The 18,774-nt window shown below is 46.5% G+C and overlaps 1 protein-coding gene across 1 annotated transcript in view; it reads right to left on the bottom strand.

The window, feature by feature from the left end:
• The window catches only part of LOC147709307 (putative deoxyribonuclease tatdn3-A), a 90,825-nt gene that overhangs the window by 6,844 nt on the left and 65,207 nt on the right, over positions 1-18,774 (bottom strand). Inside the window, exons 8-9 of the mRNA XM_086925459.1 lie at positions 8,098-8,210; positions 5,451-5,531 (exon numbers count right to left, since the gene is read on the bottom strand). Coding sequence (XP_086781585.1) covers positions 5,451-5,531; positions 8,098-8,210 — 194 coding nt within the window. The remainder of the gene's footprint in view (positions 1-5,450; positions 5,532-8,097; positions 8,211-18,774) is intronic.

Here is an 18,774-nt window from a genome sequence, read left to right as displayed (position 1 = left end):
CGCGCCAAAAACCGCCATTCCAAGCGCGTGCATAACGAGGTTACTTCCTATAGTGTTTCTTTAATGAGTTAATCAGGTATTTACTTTTCTATCACCACATTTCATAGGCAAACCTGTGCTGCCTAACTGGCGATTGCTACTGCGGCATAATTTAATAAATAAAAATCACTCGGCATCTATATTTCTCAAGGTCGGATTTCACTTTCCTTGTACACTACACTACTACAGTGAACCCGTTTAGTAAACAATGTTCCTTCATAGCACTCTGATCATACCTGAGCTGGTGTGAACGCCGGGTCTCCCTGGCCGAGCGGTTCCTTCGGGACTTGACTGTCGCAGTGTCGGCCTCTCAAGTATTCCTTCCTGGGTCCGGTCAGGTCAGGTCTGAGGTCAAGTAAGGGGGGCACCATAACTGCTCGCCCAGTCGCCCTGTACAACCCCGGGGGCTGCCGCCTGCCCCCATGTCCTCTCTCTAAAGGGAAAATCAGGGGGGAAACAATCTGAGCATGCGCGGGCATGTTTGTGCCCAAAAGTCGACATGCGCAGCTTTAGCAGGCCCATCAGGCACCCCCCCTGCACACTCCGGGAAAGTCGGGTGTCTCCCGGATTCCCAGCCGGCAGGTAGCACGATTTTTAAAAAAAATTGTATGTGGTTTAGTGGCGACGCGGTGGGTCCATGGGGCTTAATGGGGCTACGCCCCTACGCCCCAATGGACGCACCGCGCCTGCAAAAGACAGCTGTGCAAACGAGCACTTGCGCTGTTTGTTGTGCACCAGTGCCCAGTGAATGTCGAAAAGGCCCCAGGACGCTCACTGTGTTGGAAGAGCTGTGTTTAGGGCAACAGAGCTGGAACCTGCAGTGCTGGCCTGTCACTTACCTGATTGTACGTTTCTGTTTCTGTTTTTTGTTACTTGGGTCAGTCCTCCCCAGTTGTGCGTCATTGCCAATTTGCCAAGATTTTAAACAAGCCCTTGTCATTAGTCGCCTTGACAATGCCAATGCTTTTGGCCGCCAATGACCCCTCACTGTCCAGACTTCAGCTGGTGCAAAGCGATGCTGCACGCTAGGTAAGTAACCGCCCGGCTCCTCCTCTGAGAACCCGACATTGGCTTCGGTCAGGAAATGCCCTGTTTTTAAGGTCTGCTGCCTCAAGTCTTTGATGGGCAGAGCCCCCACGTGCATAGAGGGTACATGACGTCATTACTGCTCTTCCAGAACTCTTCGGTCTAGCCATAAAGCGCGACTGACCGTTCCCCCTCTGCTCTTCCAGAGTCGGAGGTAGATCTCACTCTTCACCGCCCCTCGGCTTGGACTCAACTTCCGTCCCATCTACGCAGTTGTCCAGATTTTGTTTAGTTTAAAAAACTCTTGAAGGCCTAGTTATTTTAGTTGTGGTTGTGCTATGTTGTGTAAGCGCCCAGATACACCAGCCGATATGAGTCATTGAGCTATATCAAGTGAAAATAACAAAACATATTATTTAATTTTCCAAGCAGTGAGTGACCCCCCTGAGAAGGCTTTGCGAACCTGAAGGGCTCCCCGGACCCAAGGATAAGAACAAGGTCAGACTTTTATTGTGTTTCTATTTGCAGATATCAGGGTGTTGTACCGTGTATGTTGCGGGTATTAACGCACGGGCACTGTGTAAGGCTTCCGCCGGGGCTGTGCTGGCGAGGGATTTGCAGTCTGGTTGAAAGCAGACCGTTGTAGGGTTAATAGTTACTGTAACGAGCACTTTACAATTCATAACACCCTTTTATAGTGCTTTCTCACGCCAGACACAGACAACAGGTGCTAGCACTGTGCAAATCAACTAAACTGCTTTCAGCGACATTGGAATGATGAAACGTGTCCAGCCCCTCTGATAAACACGTGTGCCCTGCGAGTTCTGTGCAACAGGTGGTAACCCACTAAACTCTAAGGACAGGAAGTCCGAGTTCAGTTTGGCAGCTGCCACCTTTCAAATGTGGCTTCATTGCATGCTTCTGCTAATGCTTACTAACACCTCCGACCCTTTGCATCACGAAGGCTCACCCTAAAAATGTCAAGTTGACCCGCTCGTCTGCTTCAAGGTCTTTTACTTGCACCTCAGATGCACAGCATATGATTGTACATTCTTAAGTCAACACTAGTTGTATTAAACCGGGCCTATAATGCATGCAGCACTAAAACACATAATAGAGTCCTGACACAAACAACACTGCAAAATGCTGTTCTGCCTTAGATTACATCAGTCTTTTAGTTAAGTGTCCATTGGCCATCTTTAAATATCTTTAAATTATCCCTCATTACTAGGTGGCCGAATTTTTTTAGCTGGTAAAACGGCCCAGGTGAAATACCGTTATTGAATGTTTACAGTAATACCACTGACAATTCCAAGCTAGTTTTCCAGGTTAGAATAGAAGTACTGTGCTGTTTCATTCTAACTGACTGGTAAAATTACACATTTTCCTTTTTATGACATGCTTTGCCCGCTGAAATTTCTTCCGGTTATACCGAAGGAATTTGGATGGGGTACCCTGCCCCCACACCAAATCCCCTCCCCCGGAATGTAAACACCGCTGATTAAAAATGTGCCCTTTTGATGGTACCTTGCTGCATGCTGGGCCGCTATAGGAACATCCTTATATCTCACTCTCATTCCTGTCTCACCCTTGTTTCCATTGATGAGGCCATATTGTCTCATACTCTGAGTTGGAATTAAAGGATACGTTTTGAGGCCAGGTGTTACAGGGCTGAAGTTTTTGCTTTCTTCAACATATAGGACAGTGGGAAGGTCTTCTTTTGAAGAGATTACACATTTAAACAAGGTAAACCTAAGTTCTCATGTAAAGCACCACCCTAAGGCAAGAGCGGAGGAAGCCAGAAGGCCACAGAGAAACAGTCTCAGACCCACACTTTAAGCAAGTATTGACAACGTCAAACGTTCTGGCTTTTGCTTTGTAAAAATATTTTAATCAATTTCAACAAGAGACACAGATTAGACAGCACATGTCACCACCGAGCAAGCTTCCCTGTACAAGCAGCAGAAATTAACAAGAACTAGCTAAAACAAGAACTCATGTGAACCGTGACAGGATCAAACTAAATATTTTGAAAGAGAAATTTCAGCAAAGCAGCCATTTCTTACTATGTTCGTAATTGTGCTTTTAAATATTATGCTCTTATAATTAGCATGTTTTGAATCTCACTGCTTTAGATAGCTGACCTGGGGCGGTTGCCTCTCTATAGCTAATCACGACAGAAGCTCTGAGTGAGAAAAATTGGGTCATTTTTACACCTCAGGGGGTTTCCCTGTGCTCCATCGTTCCAGCCCAGACGTAATGGCGGCATAACTGGCTACAAATATCTTGCGAAGATGTCATGGCTAATTTAGGCACCGAGGCATTCGAGAAGACAAAAAGAAACCAATGCATTAAAACAAGGGTGGGGCGCAATGCTGAAGGTGTGGGACTGCAGTCTGGAGCAGCTAGTTTCTCCGTGGGGGGTGGGGTCGATGGGCCGTGCTGTTCGAGGATTTTATGGACGTGCACGAAGACCAGCCTTTCACAACCCCACCCCCTCCTTACCTGCGTTTCTCCTCCCGAAAAACCAGAAGCCCCTCAGGGCTCGGGGCTCCTCCTGCGCTGGGCATTGCCCATGGCGGGGGGGCGCTCTCACATGGTAGGGAGAGCTGCAGCGCCACCAAGGCCGAGAGGCGCGGGAGCAACAGCCCGAGCGCTGTGCCTGTACACTCCGCCCTGCGCAGCCGAGGGAGCAACAACCTGCGAGTTCCCCTGCGGAACCACCGCGCAGGGATGGAGGGTCCGGGACAACTTTCCCTGCACACCAAGGGGCGGGACAACGCGAGAAACCTGACAAAGTGCGGAGTCACGAAAGGGGCGCAGCTCCAATCCAATGGGCGGGCCGAGCCAAGCACGCCCCACCCCACCCCACCCCACCACACACAGCCTAGAAACAGAGCACACGGACGGTGCAGGGCGAGATGCTGAGGGCCCCGGCGGCGAGCAATGTTCGTTTCTGCAGGTGCGTCCTGATCCAGCGGCACCCTCCAGGCAGTGAAGGAAACTAGAGGGACCTTGCTGTATCACCGTTCCAGCAGTTATTGCCTAATTTGATCCGGTATTTGCGGATATGGCTGAGGATCGCCGGGCGCGAAACAGCACGGTGGGCGCGCACGAGACGCAGTGCCGTGAGCGTGCACATCGGCGCAAGCTGAAGATCGCCGAAGACAGCCGACCTCCGAGTCTGCCTTCTGCCGAGACTGACCTGCTGCGAGGACACGTGGAAGGAGCCCGGTGAGTGTGGGGGTGGGTGGAGAGAGGGAGGGGATGTGAGTGTCTGCGCGCGGGTGATTGTGAAAGGCTGCCGCTGTGAATGTGGAGCAGGAGTGCATGGCTACGGTAGGCTGGGCATGCGCGTGCACGATGTGCAATCGGCGCTCGTGCCCAGCTCTATGTCCCTTGACAAGCAACTCGGCAGCAATAGGTCTCGAGCGAGACCTAAAAATTTACCTTTACCTGAACTACCTGCTGCAGCCTCCTTCTTGAGCGTCTCGCCTTAAATCTCTGAAGAAAGAAATACACTGCTTCTCCAGAGCTAGACACAAAAAAGCTTGGTCTAGTTCTGGATACAGCTATAACCCTAATCCACAAACATATTATATCTCACTTTGACACTGGCTACCTCCTAATCACGGAGGACCAGGTTGCCAAAAATGTCTATATTGTTCTTTTTTTTTTTGGAAGAACAAAAATTCTCAAGCAGTATAACATAACATAACATAACATAGCATGTGTATTTGTAAAGCGCACATTCACCCAGAGGTCTCTTGGCTCTGAATAACAGATGTTCATTGTTACCCAACTCAATGGTACTCATTTTATCGACCTCATATGGATGAAAGGCTGAGTGGACCCGCCGGGATTTGAACCTGTGACCATGAGGTCAAACTCAGGCCCCTGAAATGGACGCATTAGTCCACTGAGCCACCAGACCCGGCACGGACATCGATCCAAGTTATACATTTCTAGTTGTATGGCCGCTCTCCTGTGGATTTTCCACTGCGTTCACATCTAGCTCTTGTAGGCCTGCTACAAAGTGCTGCGATGTGCACTGCCGTCCTTTGTGACTTCTTTTTGAATCAGCCGATATATGCTTTAATGTAAATAGACAAGTATTCTCACAGCCTGTTGTAACTTACCTTACAACATTACAGACCAGAAATTCAACAGATGAAAATACAAATCAGCATGAAGGCATTAACACCTTAGCTGCTTTGCAAATATCCCTCCCCAGTGCTGCGCTATCCATTGGAACTAGTGCTGAATGGACGTCCAATGGTCGTGCGCAGCACTGGGGAGGTAGCGCTCGTGACGACCGTTGGCCGTCAGCAGCACTTAAGAGGTTAAACAACTAGAAATTAAAACTGATTGTTATAGAGTCCTACCTCTTTGTTAGGTCCCAGAGCAGGTGAGTCTGTCTCCAAACAAATGTTCTCCAAAGGAATTTGCCTAATTATCTTTTCACGCTGGTATTCAGAAAAACACAAACATATAGTCAATATGTCAATAATGGGGCTACTATGTGAAGCATGCAATGTATGTTTTAAAGTTTGATACATTAAGTTACATTATGAGGTTAAATAAAAAAGCTTTACAATTGATGGTCCTGAATTCAACATAAACCAATATACAGCACAACAAATGTGGGCATTTTTAGAGAACAGGCTTCAACAGAATCACAGCGTAGAAAGTAGTGACACATGATGAGACTTCAAATGGCATAGGCTAGTGGAAGAAGAAGCTCCAGAACCGTCTTACTCAAGACCCATTATCAACCACTTATTAGTGAAGACCTCACATGCTAAACAATGGGAAAACCAAAATGTTGAGTTCACACACAACACACGTGATTACGATTGACTCCACAGCCACAACATAAACATTCGCCTTCATGTAAAGGTTTTTAAAGTAAATATTTACTAAAAGCTACAATTAGTGTGACCACCAATCTGGAAGGCTCTGCTGATACTTTCACAAGGCCAATGGTTAAGGCAAATGGGCATTCAGGGAGCTAAAAGAAACACAACAAAGGTGATGGAAGGAATGCTTGCAATAAGTCTAACCACTGGCAATTGCTCGGGTAGCATTCCAACTCATCATCATTTTTCTCACCATTCCACCTCAGTCTGGTCCAAGCCACATGCAAATCAGTCTTATTTCTGCTCTAATAGGAACAGTCCAGCCTGAACTGCCAGGAAAGGTACTTCCTTGAACCAGAACACAAGCAACCCAAGACTGGAATCACCTTGATTGTGGCTCGTCAGTGGAGTGTAGCTTGATTCCAGTAGAACAGTTAGCGTGGCCACCAGGTCTGGGCATACCCTCGCCATCACCTTTAGTGTGTTTGGTGTTGTAAAAGGCTGCAGGGAGCACAACAGCCACCCAGCAACATTAAAATAAACCATAGTAAGTCTCCTGGGTCATTGAATTCATGACCCCAGGAGAGATAGCCATATTTCTTTAAGCACTCCGAGCTAGAGCTATATGCTCTTCAGCTGGAGTGCAGGGACCTCCTGTAGTTGGTTTTATAACTGCACTTTGTGGTCTGAAAAATGTTCAAAAAAAGACTCAAAGACATATTACATTTTTCTTAATAATGCTTTACTGTCAATATTAAGTGACAACCACTTTTATTAAACATTGCAATGTGTGAATTTATGAAATATATATTTTTGGTTATAGTTTATGGTGACGTTTTGGCAAAGCCAATAAGTCTGCTTTATAAATGTCGATGTGCTGACCCCTTGATAAAGCCAATAGGCCCACCGCTTTTTATATTTTGGTATTTCGACCCTTTGACAAACCAAGTATGTATGCCTTAGCTAAAATTACACTCTTTATAATGTTACATGACATAGCCAATATGTGCGGAGGGAGTGGTAGGTGCCCGTGGGGGGATGGGTACCTGTGGACCCATTTTTGCGAAAGACATCTCTTATCAAGTAGATGGTTAGATGCTTAGGCGTCTCTCTTGACTTCCCATCTCGGCAGTGATCATTATATAAGCAGCGAGTGGCAGACTGTCTTATCCTGTCATATTATAGCAGTATCATGTGGAAACTAGGTGGCTGATGGATATTTTTTTCTCATATGGCCTTTAAACACAAAAAAGTGATTTGATTGTATTGTCTAGCCTGCATATATCTGCTTCATAAGAAAGGATTCTGCTCCTGCAGATCAGAATATTGTGTCAGAATGAGGTGTGAACTGATGCGCACACTGTTTCATGGACCTCAAAATGGCATTGGCAGGTGGATTTACCTTCTTTACCAGAAATGTAGTGTGATCTTTCCATTTCAGAGTTTTTGAGCTCGTGATTACCAGACACTAACATTTCTCAGGTTGGGGTCACGTTCATCTGCCTAAAGAACCTGTAAACCGTTTGCAACTGGCCTCTTGGATGTTCAATGTTCTTGTCAATAGGATGGTGTTTGGATGTTGAGTTGAACTGGAGTCTACATGTGTTTGTTATGTCTGCAGACGCCATCCGATTTTCACCATACATAATACTGAGGCAGGGACAATGGCAGCAGTGGTGTCTGGAGTCAACCCTGCTTCACCCTTCTATTAGTTTTGAACCTCTTTTTCCCTGTTGATCAATCACACACACGTGCTGTGATCCCAGAGTAGAGCTGTGTTGCGATCCTGAGCCGTGACTCCACTATGTGTATATTGTGTAGCTTCCTCCAGTACCACACCGCGCACTAGATCTAAAGTGGATGAGAAATCTACAAATGGTAGATATAGAGGTATCTGCTTCAGGCTTGTTCATTTGTGGACAACATGGAGAAGCACGAAATTGTGATCCACACCATTCACATTGCCTAGGCCAGCTCAGCACCAACCCTGCATGGGGGTCAGGATGTCCTTGTCATCATCTCAGGTCTGAAATACATTAAATAAGACATCCGTCTAAGTAGCATGGCATAGTTGCTCTGGTAAACAAAAAATCAGTTACCAGAGCAACTATGCCATACAATATTTACCATATCACTGCTAAACGACAATTTTAGGAAACATCCAGCGACTTACTTGGTTGTTTCTTGTGACGGCTGGAGGAAACGAGAAGTAATAGCCAGCCTGTGCCCCCTCCAGTGCAGCAGAGCGTCTACCAGCAAAGTTATGAAGCAGCACCTTCTGAACACCTGCAACGCAAACAGAAATGAAAAAGGCCCCTCCTCAAACAAACCTTAAAATAATTAAAGAACAGCATTTTGATTTGATATCATTTGAATGGATATCGATTTTGCCCTATAAAGTATGATCTGATTTTGCATTTCTCTGCACACCTTTCCAAGAGTTTGACTACACTCTACAAACCCATGATTATGCAAATTTTGTGCATATGCATTAACAATTCCTATTCATAATAAGAGAAACCTAATCTGGCATAGGTTGCTACGTCTTTGGAAAAATTGATCACTTATGACGTCAAGTCCTCCTAAGCTGCGCAGGAATGAACCACCAGTTACATATGTGTGAGAGTATATTTGGTGTTCTCTTTCTCATGGATACAAGATTTTTCTTAAATTGCGGGTCATGTGTTGTTAGAAAGCCAGGCAGAGTGAAATCAAGCAATTGTCTCAGCGTAGATTTGTTCCTGAGGGGTAGCCAGTGTATGCAGTTTGCATGCTCTGGGGCGTAATACAGGCCCCTGCAACCTCTGCGGTGCAGGTGGGATGTCCAACCCTCCTGGGGACCCCAACCCTTCACGTGGGCTCCTAATTCAGTCGAAGGCCGATGAATATCTCTAAGATATGGCAGAGTCAGAGGACCCTCATGCTATTCTGCAGGGGGACCCCACTGTGCATGCCTCTGAGCACGGCTGTGGCAGAGGACACTTGCTCCTTCCTGGGACATGACCAATGAGAGTAGGGGAAGATGGCAGGAGTATGTCATGGTCTTTGAGGCAGCGGTGGGGACATAGGTGGTGAATGGAAGGGGGAGATGAGGACCGGAATCTTCGATGTGAGTGTGCCTTCAAGAACAAGGTACACAGGCGCCCACAGCATGAAGGCGGCATAGCTTAAGAGCCGTAGACGAGCCAGCTTATAGGTCTCTGTTGATGTCTTTGCATCGATTGGCCAAGTGGTCAGGAACTAGGAGCAGGGCATTGTGACTGTAGGACAAAAGTGGTGCAGGGAGGATTCCACTGGCTAAGACATATAACTGAGAAGGATTGCAAAATGTGGCACCTCGAAGCTGCAGATGGTGAACTTGTGTCTAGTGCAGACCCTCAACGGGATACATGAGTCACAGACCATGAGGCTAAACACCAGGGTGCAAACCAACAGCATTTAGAAACTCAGGCATTCATGGTCATGGTGATAAACCCACTTGCATTAGGATGTATCAAGATTAAATTCACAAATGGAACACAATAAAGCTGCTTTCTTAATGACAAGCTTCTGCAGGATCCCGTATTGCAGTATCCTGGATCAAGAGTGATTATTTATTTATTGATTGATTTATTTTTGCATTTTTTTGTTTAGCACGGATATCGTCCTGCAGCCTTCTAGTGGTTTACAATTTAAAGAAAGTTAAATGTGTAGATGAATATTGCAAAAGTACATATATAAACGGGCATTTTACAGAAACAAAACTTAATTACAAATATTCAGTAAATACGAGATGACAACACAAAAAGGGGAAATATAAGCTTAAGCAGAACAATACAAAAGTAGGTTCCTGAGTAAGTCCTTTTGAAACAATTACTCATGAAGTGCAGAAATGGGTGTTAAATTGTGATGTGAGAGTAAAACCACCTAAGAGTTAAACCAAAATAAATGCCTTGTTAACAGTTGTACAAGTGGCTTTAAGATAGCGACTGATAAGAAAAAAGAGCTATCCTGAAGATTTTCCCCACTATCTTAGCTGGAAGTGGCAGCCTGGCAATTGGACGATAATTGCTCGGGTTTGATGCGTCCAGGATAGATTTGTTTTATCAGTGGAAGGATTGGCGCATCCTTCCATAGAGCAGGAAAAATACCAGAGGTGAACATGTTATTGAATATTTCCGTGAGAATAGGACTCACTTCCTTCGCTATATCTCTCAAAACTGCGTCGGGATAAGGGTCCAAAGGGGATCCAGATTTAATTTCCTTAATACGTTTTTCCACTCCATCATTGGACTCCAGCATGAGCATGAGCGCATTCCTCTGGCTTCCTCCCAGGGGCTTAAATGACCCTACCCGGAACCCAGGGGCCGCCTTCACAAGCAAGAAATCATAATCCGGGGCAATAGTGGAATCAGTACTATTGGCTATGACTTTAGTCAGATATGTTCTGTCCTTGCTTTTAAGGGACTGTTAACAAAACAATTCAGATAGATGTCCTCTGAATCAATTACCCTCAAATGTGGGACCTATTTAAAGAGTTTGTAATAACTTAGAAATATTGATAGGTGAGACCCCATCACGCATAGTGAAAAATGGGAGTAAATGTATGGAACTATTAACCGCAGCTGTAATTTAAATCAGTCTACTGAAGTTGTCCATTGGCTGTAAAATATAGTTTATTGATGACATTCTTCCGCGGAGTCTCCTGAACACCCTGCCCTCCTGGGCTTCGCAAGCACAAGCGATATCTCCCAATCTTTTTCTGTATCTGGGCCACCTGTGGTGACATTTCAGCCACAATGATCAATGTGATCATGTGTCTGGTCATTGGTACTTGTGGCCAAGTGTGGACATCACGGCTTGTCCTACTAGTGATTCCGCTAGCTGCCTCACTGTCTCCACTCCATTGGATCTGAGGAAGACGAATGCCAGCATCTAAGCAGACAGTTCGCTCAGCTGCTTGTGCCTCTGCATCGTTGCTGGCATCCAAGACCCTTCAGGAAGCAGGAAATTGGCATCTGGAACAGCCAGACATAGAAAGCCGTTTGTTGACTTTCTTCACCCGCGGACCAGGTGCATGTTCAAAGACAAGAGAAAGCTAATAACTGCAGCTGTATCTGGGTCTGCAGCCTCAACACAGCAAATCACAATGTCATTAACAAACCAGAATATGCAGAGCCTGATACAGGTCAACATAGAGATAAACCCACAACCTGCATTACCAAATGAGCAGCAGACACAAGAAGCAAACAATGTCACTCTAGACGATATAGACTGGAAGTGCAACAAAGGTAAACAGCAGCAGCAGCCACCTGAAGCAGACATCGACAGCAAGCAGAGCAGTTGATTGCTACTGAAACCCGGAAATCAGGTGAGAAACCATCATTTAATAAAACTGATGTTGCAATCAGCAAAGTGAATCTGAAGGCAGGGTCTGGAGGGTTGAAAACCTTCAATAATGATGGTAAAGTATACCTCAACAAAAGAACATCTAGGTATCTAGGTTTTCGACCCAAAGACCAATCCTGATGAAGTTTAAGGACAAAGCTACAGGGAAATATATTACCAGCAAATATTCTCTTACAACATCTGGCCTACAAGTGTTACTTAGCAGTGGTGGAAATTAAAAATGAAGTGGGGGCCCAAAAAACAAGAAGAGCCCAGGGCACATGGAATACATTGTTGGCGGATGAACACAGCAAGGCGCCAGAAAATCAGGAAAGTGTTGAGCAATTCTTCTTCACTTTCGTACAGCTCAGCTGAAATCTTAGCAGCAATGAGAGCAGGAACAGGGCAGAGAGAGATCCCTTCAAGAGGGTGAGAAATCTTCGGGCAGTTACAAACATTATACCATTTGGTTCCCAGAAACCAAAGAGGGAGGCAAAGATGGCAGTGAACAAGAAGCTGTCATGAGATGTGATCCCTCTGCATCCATTTGCACATCTCGGTTGGTAAAAGAGACTCCGAGGCATGGTAGACAAAGACGTCAATATTCCTGCATGCAATCAATCAGGAGTTTGTTAAAGCGCGACTACTCACCCGTAAGGGTCTCAAGGCGCTAGGGGTGGGGGGTGTGGGGGGTGCAGGTTCCATTCCATCAAGGAGGGGGTCTGTCGAAGAGCCAGGTTTTGAGGTTTCTTGCGAAGATGGGGAGCGATGTTGTCTGTCTGAGGTGGAGCGGAAGGGCGTTCCATGCTTTGGCCGCGAGGAAGGAGAAGGAGCGGCCTCCCGATCTGGTCTTTCAGGTGCGGGGGACCACGGCGTAGGAAAGCTGGGCTGATCGTAGGGTCCTTTGGGGTGCGTGGAATTTGAGTCGGCTGTTCAGGTATGCTGGTCCGGTGCCGTGGAGGGCCCTGTGTGCGTGCATAAATGGTAGTCAGTAAATAGAAGTTGGACCCTCTCACTAAGCAAGTTACTCTCAGGAAAGAAATATGGCATGACTATACAGCTCTCAAAAATCTGAAACAAAAGATGTGAGCCTCTGTACACAAGATATCGAAGCATTTTGTTGCCATGATTATCAAACGGAAGTAGCTGGAAGCTAGGTATGATGAAACAGAGGCAGCATGGGCATCGCAAGTAGCTGAGGATCATGAGACATGACAGGCCAGCATACCATGGAAACTGAAGACTACGAGAATCGACAGCAAAGGAGCAACCTGAGAATCGTGGGAGCTGAGGCAGATGCAAAAGAATCGAATCTGAGGAAATGTATAGTTAAGCTGTTTTAGCATGCTTTTCATGAACTTACTGAATGAGGGCTCAACATAATACGTGTCCATCGGTTTCACTTACAGATGAATCCAAAGGCAACAAAAGCAGGTAGTTCATGGAAAGGCTCCAGTAAACCAAGAGCAATACAAATCTACAGAGGGAATGTTCTTCTTTGCCAGCAGATCTTTGAAAAGGCTTATCCTAATAGCCCTATCAAAGTCACTGACTTATTTGTTTGTTCAGTCAGATTTCTGTCACAGCATCACTTGAAAGGCACTTGAGATTAAGGCAAATGACCACGCCTCGCCAAACTTCTGATGCCTAGGCCTATCCTCAAGAGCCTGCAAGGATAATAATCATGAAAGAACAACAGACATATCTTTGTACATGCAACATCAAAGGGCAGAAATCACTCGCATCATAGAAATGATACCTACTGTTTATCAAGGGCTCGCTAGCCAGTATATTTAACTTAGAACTTAAGGGCAGGGCCAACCAATGGTTTAAGTGTTTAATTTGAAATTAATCGTTTTTTGCACTTGGCCTTGTTGATTACAGGGAAAAGTTAAGGAAGATTGGGTAGGAGAGGAGAAAGACTCCTGTCTGTGGAAATCGCAATGGCTGTTTATGCAACCAGGGTGCAGATGATTTTGTCCCTGAGAAGACATGGGGAAGGCAGATTGGGGAGGGTATGCAGGGATCTGATAGTTTGGGAGTTATGTGCAGAAGTACTGGCTGGGTGAAGTATCATCACTGGGTAAAAAGTAAGAAAAAGAGTAAAGCGACTAACAAATTCGACTGACGGAAACAGAAGTATTGTCTATACAGGGTCCAAAGGTTTTAGCTGATGGATCAATCATAACCTTCACTGCACCAGTCACACATATGGGAATTCTCTTTAGAGGGTTGATATAGGATAAACTAAGACCTTCATTTCTAAATCCTTGGGTTTCCTATAGCCAGGCTGGCTGACAAAAGTTACCCGTGATTACCCACAATGTTAACCATGATCCCCCTTTTTAGGTCGAGCCTGTAACAGCGCACATGCGCTGTTCTGGAGAAAGACCTCATGTAGGGGCTTCTAAATCTAACCTAAGAATCACACACGCTTGTGCGTGTGCTTTTCGTTTTGTCCCACGGTATTGGACTTTGTGTGCGTATTTTTAGCAAAGACAGCATGCAATTGGCCAAAGGCGGGCTCATTGCTCCGCCCCTGGCCTATTGGTGTCGGTTACCCGCAGACCCGACATCTGTTTTGCATTATCGTGCCCTATAATGCAAAACTGATGACTTGCTGTGGCACGCACGCTCGCGCGCACCACTTGCATGCTTGTTCTGCTTACAAAGGCTGCACGACGTGTGCAGCCGGGACAGGGGCTTTGTTAATGGCGGCGCGTGTTTATTGTTTGCATCGCGCTTTCACTCAAACTGAAAGCGCGATGCAAAAAATAAACTCAGACCCGCTTCTACCTCCTGTTCCGCTTGTTTTCTTTTTTTCTGCCCCCTCCCGCCCTTGCCATTGCACAAGCTGGTTAAGTCAAGGGCGGGGAGTAGTTGGGTGAGTAATGCAGCGAGGGTGGAGCTCAGTTCTCGAAGCCCTGCCCTTTCCGCTGGAGCTCCGCCAGCCCTGCTGCTCAGTGAGGCGGTAGCAGTACCAGCGCGAGACACGGCGAAGGCAGCGCGAGACGGGAGCAGCGGGGTGCTGGGGCTTCAGAACCGGAACTGCAGGAGCTGCAGCTGGGGAAGTCTGCCGTGGCTCATGGACCCATGCCATGCAACACAGCGCACAAGACCCTGCCAGCTGAGGGGCGGGGCGGGCAGAGTGACACGCATGGGTGCCTCCTGGTCACTGGTGTACTAGATCCCACAGGACAGGAGCAGATGGGGCCCTCAGTGCCCAGGCAGGCCTGTGCTATCCGGGGTACCAAAGAGCTACTGGGGACCCTTAAGCAACTCAGGATGTGGAGCGTCCTGCCCTCTGTAAAAGATGCACTAGTGGCTTATCCTACCCGTGCAGTCCGAACAGGGTGCGACCCTAAGCTTCTAGGGATGTTTGAACTCGCCTGGTCCTTCAGCTTGCGAGCCGGAGTCGTCTTCCGCCATCTATTTTGCATGTCCTAGTTGTGACTATACCCCCATCTGTAGCGTGGGGTTTCAAGTGTTTATTATAGTGCATTTAGTATAGCTAGGTGTGTCAGCCTCGGTCCCCTCCTCTCCAATGCTCTGAGCGAACAGTGTACTCTTGGGCAGGGCACACACGCCAGTTTCGGTTTTGCACGGCTAGTTTTTGTTCACTGTGCTCTAATGGTGTGTTGAGTGATATATTGTAATGTTTTTATTTACATGCTAATGGATGATGTTGCCCTCGCCTACCCCCTTTCCTCTGCCCGCAGCCCTCCTCCGTCCCGCTCTCCCTCAGCTGTGCTGGGTCATGGCTGCTCGAAGATGCTGCTACGTGCTTACGACGGCCGTGGCGGCGCCCTGAGTGAAGCCTGGAGGGTGAGTCCGGCAGGGAAATGTCCACCTTCACCCCGAGCCCCCCGGAGAGAGGTGAGAGAGGGCAGATGGCTCATCGGAGCATCATGGGGGGAGTAGTGGGAACTGGTGATTGGGGGCCCTGGTGCATCAGTGAGATGTTGATGTATAAATGCACGTATGGGGCACGCTTTAGACCGATGCACAAATTTAATCGATGCACCTCGGAAGGACTGCTGCAGCTTCGTAGACCGTGGCTGGTACCAGTCACCCAGCCATGAGGGGAACTGTGCAGTTCTTGAGCACTAGTGCAACACTGGATGCACTAGAGCAGCTGTGTGTGAGCTGGTGCTGCTCAGGACAGGAAGCCATTGGCGGCACGAGGGGTTGCTGGCGCCCGTTGGGTATTAATTCTGTTGCAGCTGTGGAGAGCTGATGCACTCCGCGTGAACAGTACTGCACACATGGGGTGTTGTGCAGTTGAAGAACACTGGTGCTCCTGCAGGGTGCGATGGCTAATGCAGTTGTCTTTGGTGCTTTGTAATATTTTAATGGTGACACAGCTGCACATGAGTTGTAGTGCTGGATTGATGTGTAGTGGAGGACTGATACACCCTTGGGAATGCTGTTGGTGCAAAGAGCATGGGCGCTTGTGCAAGAACGGACTGGTGTGCATGTGGGAGAGGCTGTGACGGGCACCAATGCTGCAGAGTGTGGTTATCGAGTTATAGGGACCCTGGTGTAACAATCAAGGTGAACGGGCATTGTGGGGACAATTCATGGATGTAGTAGCATGCACGCTTAGGTAATTGTGAATAATTGTGCAGTGCTAATGTGACTGTGTCGGTTGAGGGTCATTTGGGGAGCAGCAGTTGTTGAGGGTAGTGCATAGGGCTCGCACAGCATATGCACTAGTTTACACGGACGGATTGATAGTGCAGCTTGAGCGGTGGATAAGCAATAATGCAGTTGTGCAAGTCACTGGTTGTGCGGGGTTGGGGGAGGTTCATTAGTGTTGCGAGAGGGTTGGTGGTGATTAGTACCGCTGTCGGGGGTGGGTGGACACTGGTGCAACTGGGCAGACTTGGTATTCACTAGTACTGCTGTTGTGGTGCGGGAGTCGTGGGGCTGGCACAGTTGTGCATCTGCTTTGGGGCTGGCTGATCACGAGTGCATCCGTGAGTTTGTGGTGGATCACTGGTGCAACACGGATGGATCGGCCTTCACTCCTGCAGCTGCGGGAAGCCGAGGTTGACGTGAAAAGCTGTGAGAGAACTGGCCATTCCGCTTTTAAGAGGTGAAAACAACAAGGACCCCCTGGGTAGTGTTAATATATAGACTCCTAGGGCAGGGTAGCAACAGGTGTGAGAAAAAATTCCTAGGACATCTGAGAAAATTCAGTGTTTAATTTGTAAATAAAAAAGTGCCAGGGCTCAAGGCATTGCTTACCACGCCACTGCAGGCGACGCCTTTCTTTTCCATTGTGCAATATAAGTGTGTTTGTGTGACTGAATCTTGTCCGTGTTTAGGCTGAGTCTACAGAAACTGTACTGTAGGAACCTTTGATGCCTCCTGGGCAGGTTGGGGATATCAAAGGGCCATTGCAATGTGGCTGTAATTGATTTATAACTCGCCAGAAATCAGACACCCTTGTGTTGGTAGCTTCGAAAATGGCTGGGGTTCGAAAATTTGTTGCTGTTTATGCTCTGCTGTAACAAGCATTTGCAACGCAACAGGTCTCGCATTTACGCGAGTTTGAGCTATTTGCAAGGTATATGACAATGGGCCAGATGTAGGTCGCCCAATACTGGTCGGTGTAACCGACCGGTATTGGGCTTTTTAGATGTAGGTGGCATTTTTTTAGGATTCAGTATTGTACCGATCGGTAATTTAAGGATTCGGTAAAATACCGAATTCTTAACATACCGATTCAGTAAATTACTGAATCCAGGATATAGGGAACACTTAAGTTAGTGCATTCCTCAGTAAAGGATTCGTTACTTACCATCAACTACAAGTTGGTGGTAAATAATGAAAACCTTTGAAAAAACATTTTTTTTGCTTTTCCAACAGTGCGATGTGGCAGACATACATGCCCTTAGGGCATGTATGTGTGCCACATGTGCACCCATACATAATTGAGGGGTGCAACAGGGTGTGAAAGTGACACCCTGCCATCCTTCAATGTTTTCCCACTTTTTCCGAATCAGTATTTACCGATTCGATAATTGCCATTCATTCCTTTTACCTACATTCCATTTACCTATTCTTAAATTCCGAATCGGTAACATTCAGTATTTAAGAATAGGTAAATTGAGATTACCTACATTCTGCCCAATGCCTTTTATTTATGTTTTGGTTTTTGAAACATAAATAAAACGCATTGTTATTTTCAATGTCAATAGCTCAAACTCGCTTAAATACGAGACCTATTGCATTGCAAATGCTTGTTTGGGTAGGCATGGCTCCCTTCCCAGTATAATTTGTTCTCTATCTATTGAGAATAAGCCAACTGGTAGTGGGAGAAATGTCTTGTAATACTATTTATAGGCTGTAAAAACCCGTACATAGCAAAACAGTGTGGTGCCGTTCTTCAGGGAATCTGTACTCAATGTGGGTAGAGATACCATGAGAGATGCAAGGTATTTCGTCTCCATATGTGGCTTTTGGCTTGTACAGAAAAAGGCAACAATCATGAGTGACAGTTTTACTACTATGGCTCAGAGCTGCAGAAGCTAACAATGTGTGAACCTCATTCAAGGGACACGTGGCCTAATTGCAGCAGATGGACATAGCTTGATTCCAGGCTGTGGAAGAAGAGACTTCGGGCCAGATGTAGGTGGCCCAATACCAGTCGGTAACGGCCGAAATTACCAGAATTTCGGCCATTACCGACCGGTATTGGGCATTTGGGATGTAGGTGGCCTAAATTGCAAATTCGATCATTTACCGATTCGGTATTTTAAGGAATCTGTAAATTACGGATTCCTTAAAATACCGAATCGGAAAATTACCGAATTTGCAATGTAGGGAGCACTCAAATTAGTGCTTTTCCCATTTTAGGATTCGTTATTTACCACCAACTACAAGTTCGTGGTAAATACGGAATACCTTTGAAAATGCAAATCTGTGCATTTTTAACTGTGCCATGTGGCAGACATACATGCCCTTAGGGCATGTATGTGTGCCACATCTGCACACAAGCACGATTCAGGGGTGCAACAGGGTGTCAAAGTGACACACTGGCACCCTTGAATGTTTCCCCCATTTTACCGAATCGGTATTTACCGATTCGGTAATTGCCATTCATTCCTATGGGCCTTCAGGCCCATAGGAATGAATGGCAATTACCGAATCGGTAAATACCGAATGTTACCGATTCAGTAATTTTTACCGAAAATGTATCTACATCTCATTTACCTATTCTTAAATACCGAATCTGTAAAATTGGGATTACCTACATCTATCTGGCCCTTAGAGGGCAAACATGGTAAAAAGGGGAAACAATACAAACAAATTAAAAAGAAAAATAGCTGGGGAGAAACACTTGTACACAAGCTTAGCTAAATAAGATGAACTAAGGATGAAACATGCATGGGATGCTTATGGTTTAAGTCGAAATGCATCTTTGATGCTCCCAGCTGCACAGCTGTATTTACAGGTAAACGGTTTGAGACTCAGT

Source organism: Lissotriton vulgaris, chromosome 6 (genome assembly GCF_964263255.1).
Source record: "Lissotriton vulgaris chromosome 6, aLisVul1.2, whole genome shotgun sequence".
NCBI classification, from domain to species: Eukaryota; Metazoa; Chordata; class Amphibia; order Caudata; family Salamandridae; genus Lissotriton; species Lissotriton vulgaris.
Note: the sequence above shows the minus strand (reverse complement) of the source record. Positions and strands in the feature narration are given on the sequence as shown.